The sequence below is a fragment of the Apis dorsata genome, unplaced genomic scaffold (genome assembly GCF_000469605.1).
Source record: "Apis dorsata unplaced genomic scaffold, Apis dorsata 1.3 scaffold_374, whole genome shotgun sequence".
Classification (NCBI taxonomy): Eukaryota; Metazoa; Arthropoda; class Insecta; order Hymenoptera; family Apidae; genus Apis; species Apis dorsata.
Genome location: NW_006263637.1, coordinates 270,310 through 276,856, shown reverse-complemented (window position 1 = coordinate 276,856; position 6,547 = coordinate 270,310). Strand labels below are relative to the sequence as shown.

The 6,547-nt window shown below is 23.3% G+C and overlaps 2 protein-coding genes across 5 annotated transcripts in view; both read left to right on the top strand.

The window, feature by feature from the left end:
* The first annotated feature begins 448 nt into the window (after positions 1-448).
* LOC102674082 (vam6/Vps39-like protein) lies at positions 449-4,360 on the top strand. 4 transcript variants are annotated; one of them, XR_422221.2, is made up of 11 exons: positions 449-660; positions 888-1,061; positions 1,127-1,382; positions 1,471-1,703; positions 1,811-2,055; positions 2,132-2,557; positions 2,639-2,956; positions 3,023-3,449; positions 3,581-3,682; positions 3,756-4,073; positions 4,161-4,350. XR_422221.2 is itself a non-coding variant. In XM_006618762.2 (11 exons), exons 1-11 carry the CDS (start codon positions 591-593, stop codon positions 4,222-4,224), a joined length of 2,640 nt encoding a protein of 879 aa, XP_006618825.1. In that variant the 5' UTR covers positions 449-590; the 3' UTR covers positions 4,225-4,360. The 4 variants fall into 4 exon arrangements, 3 of the variants coding, with proteins under 3 accessions (XP_006618825.1, XP_031367820.1, XP_006618826.1); XM_006618762.2 differs by having other exon boundaries at positions 3,749-4,073; positions 4,161-4,360; XM_031511960.1 differs by lacking the exon at positions 4,161-4,350 and having other exon boundaries at positions 3,733-3,855.
* A 1,097-nt stretch (positions 4,361-5,457) lies between these two features.
* The window catches only part of LOC102673951 (spectrin beta chain-like), a 29,362-nt gene continuing 28,272 nt past the window's right edge, over positions 5,458-6,547 (top strand). The window contains 1 exon segment of the mRNA XM_031511958.1: positions 5,458-5,618. The gene's annotated coding sequence lies outside the window, so the exon portion shown is untranslated.

Sequence of the window (6,547 nt, the reverse complement as noted above, 5' to 3'; positions counted from 1 at the left end):
TTTAATTTGTTATTTATGTTTATATTGTTATTATGTATAAATAATAATATTTTTTAATATTTTTTAAAAATTATATTAATCTATTTAATTTTATAAATTTTATAAATACATAGAATATAATTAAATATATTTTATTTATATTAATTAAATATAAATAGAATAGTAATATTTTAATATTTTAATAAAAAACATAATTACAATAATTTTTTATTTGCGCATTATAATTAGATATAATAATTTATGATTAATTTTTTTTTTATTAAAAAATTATATATATAATTTTTAAAAAATATTTAAAAATTACATAAAAATTTATAGTTATTAAATTTAATTTTATTTTATATATATGAATCAATATAAAATTTTTTTTACTTAATACTTTATACTTAATATCTAAAAATAACAATATTACATATATATAAAACTATATTTTACTGATAATCAGTTTACTTAATGTCAATTTATTTGAACATGCAGTTCAATAGTTGAAGTCGAAGTATCAATTTGTTTGAAATCTAATTATTAATATTAAAGAAATTGTTTCTTTATTTTGTGGATTTATAGAAAAATAAATAATAAATAACGTTAAAATGCATGATGCTTATGAAGAAACATCAATATTAAATATATCTGTTCAAATAGAGTCTATGGCTGCGTATGGTACGAGACACATAACCTTCAATAACTAAATATTTTTAATTCTAAATCTATAGTTTTGTGCAAATATTTCTTTTTTTTTATATGCAAAATTTTTTTTATTGCTTTTTTGAAAAATGAATTTAAAGTTATTTAAATTTTTATTTCTAATATTATTTTGTATAAATATCTAAGTATAGTGTATAATAATAAAATATTTAAGTATAGTGAATAATAATAAAATATTATAGATGATAATTTATTGATTGGAACAAGAGAAGGTCATCTTCTTATGTATAATGTACCGTCTGTATCAGATGATAATCACAAATTAGAATTATTACGTCATAGTAAAAATTTTAACAAAAAGCGTATTACACAGATAGATGTTATACCAGAATATAATTTGCTGATAATTTTAACAGGTATTTTTATTAATTAATTTTTAAAATTAAGAATAAAATATGTAATTTATCATATCTTTTTGTAGATAATATAATATGTGTTCATGATTTAAATTCTTTAAATTTTCAACAACTATATCAGTTACAAAAAACTCGTGGTGCTACATTGTTCAGTTTAGACATAAAATCAAATCAAATCATAAATGGTGAAAAACATACAGTTGTACACTTATGTGTTGTTGTGAAACGTAAGCTACAATTATATAAATCAAAAGGAAAAAAATTTGAGACATTTAATGATCTTGAATTAACTGTGCCAGATATACCACGTGAATTATCTTGGTATATTATATGCTATGTAGAATAATTTATTTATAATAATTTATTATTTAATTATACATAAAAAAAATATGTTTTAATTATTTCAAAGGTGTGGTGAAACATTAGTTTTGGGTTTTCGTGGATTATCATATACAATATTGGATTTAAATGGAAAAACTAAAGAATTATTTCCAACTGGAAAATCTCCTGAACCAAGTGTTACAAAATTATCTGATAATTCTTTTGTGTTGGGAAAAGATTCTCAATCATTTGTTATGGATACTAGAGGGGAATTAATTCAGCATAATCCAGTAAAATGGTCTGATACACCAAGTGCAATAGGTATAAAATATGTATAATTAGTTAATAGTAATTAGAATAATAGTAAAAATATTTATGATTTTTTTTTTTTTGAATATGCAAATATTGTATAAATTGAATTATTTTAGCTTGGGATGATCCTTATCTACTTGGAATTGTACATGATAGATTAGAAGTATATACTACAGAAGGTTGTTTGCATATACAAACAATAAAGGATTTAAACAAAGCTAGGCTTATATATAGATGTAAACAGGGAAAAGTTTTTGTTGCATCAATTAGTCATGTTTGGTGTGTGAGAGCAATTGATGTAACACATCAAATTAGAACATTACTTGAACAAACTCAATTTCAATTGGCATTGAAATTAACTGTATGTTGATAATATATTTTATTGTTTTTTTTTTCATTCTAGTACAATTTTAAAATAAAATTTTTCATTATTTTAGAGTTTGTCAGATATATCCGAAGAAGAAAAAGTGAAACAAATATATAAAATTCAAACATTATATGCTCATCATCTGTTCCGTAGTAAAAGATTTCAAGAAGCAATGGACCAATTTTTGAAAATAGGAACAGATCCATATGAAGTGATTATGTTATTTCCTGATTTAGTTACACCATCTAGTAATAATCCTGAAGTCAGTGATCCAACATTACCCAAACTTCAAGACCATGATTTAGAAAAAGGTCTACGTGCATTAATAGTTTTCCTTACTGAAGTTAGACACAAGTTAATGGGAGATTCAAAAGCTAAGGATAAAGATAATATCAAAGAAAAATCTCTGATAGAAGGAAAAAAAAATATGACAGCAGTAGCCACAGAACAGCTATTAAAAATAATAGATACAACTTTGTTAAAATGTTATTTGCAGGTAATTTACAATAATAAATAGCTATAATTTTAATCATTTAATTATGTTTATGTAATTATAATTTATAAAATTCTTTTATAGACCACTGATGCATTGGTAGCACCATTACTCAGGTTAAATCATTGCCATTTGGCAGAAGCTGAAAAAACTTTATTAATGCATCAAAAATATCCTGAACTTATTATATTATATCAAACTAAAGGACAACATAGAAAAGCATTAGAACTTCTTGAAAAACATGCAAAAGAAAATGATTCTAGTCTAAAAGGTACTGCAAGAACAATACAATACTTGCAGCACCTTGGTAAAGATTATATAGATTTAATTTTAAAATTTGCTGGTTGGGTCTTGAATGAAGATCCAGAACAAGGACTTCGAATTTTCATAGAAGATATACAGGTAATGTATATATAATATTTTGATAATATTTTGCAGGTTTTTTATAAATTACGTTTGTAATTCTAGGAAGTTGAACAATTACCAAGAGCAAAAGTGTTGGATTATCTTCTTCGTTGTCATAAGGATTTAGTTATAACATATTTAGAACATGTAGTACATGTTTGGGAAGATACTAATCTTTTATTCCATAATGTTTTAATACATCAATACAAAGAAAAATGTTTAGCATGTATGAGTGAAAATGCTACACCAGCCGAAAAACAAACAGCTCAATATATTAGGCAAAAATTGCAACAATTTTTACAAAAATCTGAGCATTATATGCCTGAAACAGTATTAGTTCATTTTCCATTCGATAATTTATTCGAAGAACGTGCAATTATTCTTGAACGACTTGCACGTCATCAGCAAGTTATTTCAATATATATTAGTCTTCTTAATGATGTACCAAAAGCAATTGAATATTGTAATAAAGTATACACTAGATATCAAAGTAGGTATTAGCTTAACTATTAAAAAATATTTATTTATTATTATATAATTATATTATATTATTATAAATATATACAATTATTTTTTATTTATTAACATTTTATTTATTAACATTTTATTGTTTATATCAAGAAAATGCAGATAAACAAAAACAATCTAATGGAGCTGATGAAGTTTATGTAATGCTTATTCAACAATTATTGAAACCTGATGATAAAGAAAATTTGATGGCAGGTAAAATTTTATCATATCCAGTATAATATTCATTTTAAAATAATGAATAGTACATATTCATATCAGGATGTAGTTCAGAAATTCAAAAAACAACACAGCCTGATTTGGAAATGGCGCTTCGATTGCTCGAAGAACACGCAGCGAAGATAGATCCGTTAAAGGCATTAGAAATTCTACCTGATAATGTTTCTATAGGTAGAATAAGGCATTTTTTAGAAGTCAGTTTACAAGAAAAATTGAATGCTAAACGAAGAATACAAATTTTAAAAGGTTTGCTTTATGCTGAACACTTGCAAGTACAAGAACAACGTATGCATTATGAATCACAAAGCGTTCTTATGACGGAATTTAATATATGTCCAGTTTGTAAAAAAAGATTCGGCAATCAAAGGTTAGTGTTCAATATATCTAATATCAATATTGATTGACAATGATTATATTATCATATAAATAAATTGAAATATAAATTATTTTTCAGCGCATTTGCGAGATATCCGAATGGCGATATTGTACATTATTCATGTCAAGATCGTAAAGCATAACTTATATGTATATTATAATTTAAATATATTTATATTAATTATTAAGTGATATAAAATGTACATTATGATGTACTTCTGCCATATTATATGTAAATATATACATTTTCCATTATCTTTCTATTTATATTTACTGTGATTTGTTTTTAATTTATTTTTGTTATAATATTATTTTATGTTAGAAAAAAATTAAAAAAAGATTTAATTATATATATTTATATATCTATATATGTTTGTTATTCTCGAAATAAATTATAATTAAAGATATTTCATTTTTTAATCCTTTAATTGAAAAATATTTTAATTAATATTGATTAATATCAATTATAAGAAAATAATAATTGGTAATAAAAATATAAATATAATTATTTATACTATATGCACTTATTTTTATTTACATGACTTCTATATTTAATCTTTCTTGAATATTTAAAATCAGTTATATTTTTAATAAACTTTTGTTTTAAAATTTTTATAATAATGACTAACAGTAAGGATGGGGCGTGCCCGGTCCAGAATGTGGGTAAACGGGACTAGTGATGTCATAAGCTATCTTGTATTCCTACGCCGGTTGTTACAGGGCAGGTATAAGTATAGCCGTAACCACATACGTTTTGATCATTTAAATCTATTTAAAAAACATATAAATTAATTATCTTTTTATGCTAGTATGATAATTTTATTTATTTTTATAATAAAATTCTATTATTCAATTAAAAAATTATGCATTTATAATATATATAAACAATATACATAATGTAAAATAAAATAAATATTTTTATTGTTTCAATAAAATTTGATAGAAATATTATTTCTAATATTAATTTTTATATTTTAATATGTAAACATTATTTCACAAAAATTTTTAATATTTACAGAATTTTTACAGAATTATATGAAAAGTATTTTTCAAAAATAAAAATCATTTTGTCCAATATTTTATCGATCATCGATGTTTCTTTTTTTTAAAAAAATATAATAGAAAATTATTTTTACTTATAGTAAATAATATATATAAATATGTTTTATATTAAACAATTTATATTATTAAAATATATTTTTGTGCATTTTTGCAAATAGATACGACAATCGTATCATTATAATATTCTTGATAAATAATTAAATAACTTTTTTTTAAATATTAAAAATATTTTATGAAATTATATACCAATTTGCTGCAGATATTCATAATGTTACGCTTATGTTTCATTGGTGGATCAAAATTGGGACTAGCTACGCTGGCGTAGGTCGACGCCGTATGCGCTCAGTCAGTTGCGCGCTGGTCGAATGTGTGGATGGATTTGTGTGGATCGTTATCGGTGGTTTTTGGTGTACATCGGCTGGTTTTTATGCGAGTATTGGAATAAAACGGTGTTGCAGGGTATCCTTACGAGAAGGTAGGTACATGGTTTCTTTTGGTTTCTGTTCGAAAACGCAAAAGTAATTGAGTTGTACAATCGGTTGTCTCGTGACGGCTTAGACTTTACAGATAAAAATGGCGTGTACCGCCTTAGCTTCTCTGATTTCTCTTTACTTTTGGATTATTATACAGCATTTCATTACATATATCTTTGACAGCGCTCGAACGGCATTCATATTCTTTTGGTACGTGAGATCGTTTGTCATTTATCGTAATTGTTTTATTTCTTATAAGCCTTTGATCAAATGCGGCATTGATTCTAACAACGAATCTGTGTTCACTATACGATTAAATGTTATGTTCTTTTGTTTTATCTTACCGATAGGATTATTTATAATTTTTTATTTGCGTATAATTAGTTTTATAGTATGATAAATTTATACTATTATTATATTATTATATTTTCTAGAATTAACTTTTGTGTTTTCGAGTTTTGTTCATTTATTTAGCGCTTTAATAATTCTATGGTGTAGTTGGAATAGTATGGAATAGTTTTATTCACCTGTCAAGACCTATCTATTGATGACCTAATTTTCTCTACTGAAAATCTATCAAGTATTTGAATACCATTGTGTAAAATTAAATGTCTTTTTCATCTTATCATTGATTTAAAATAAATTTTTACAGTATTTTATATGATATAATATAAAGTAAAAAAGGATTTTATATATATTATATATATTGTTTAAAAGTATAAAGTCATCGTACTTTTGTTCGTTTTTAATTATTTTAGTTCTTAAAATTTCATTCTTTCTTATATTGAAAAATAATTTCTAGGAAAAGCTAAACTAAAGATAATCTAATCGCTTTAAAATAGTATGTATACAGAATTGTTTTATCTTGATAACTCTATAAAATAGATATTTAATTATGATCGTTTCTTATAGGACTTATGTCAAAATAATT

Bases quoted from the DNA above. Each gene is read 5' to 3' on its own strand.
- LOC102674082 (XM_006618762.2), top strand. From the start codon at position 591: ATGCATGATGCTTATGAAGAAACATCAATATTAAATATATCTGTTCAA. The intron at 2,558-2,638 runs GTAATTTACAAT...ATTCTTTTATAG, and splicing joins TGTTAAAATGTTATTTGCAG to ACCACTGATGCATTGGTAGC. The intron at 3,450-3,580 runs GTAGGTATTAGC...GTTTATATCAAG, and splicing joins AGTATACACTAGATATCAAA to AAAATGCAGATAAACAAAAA.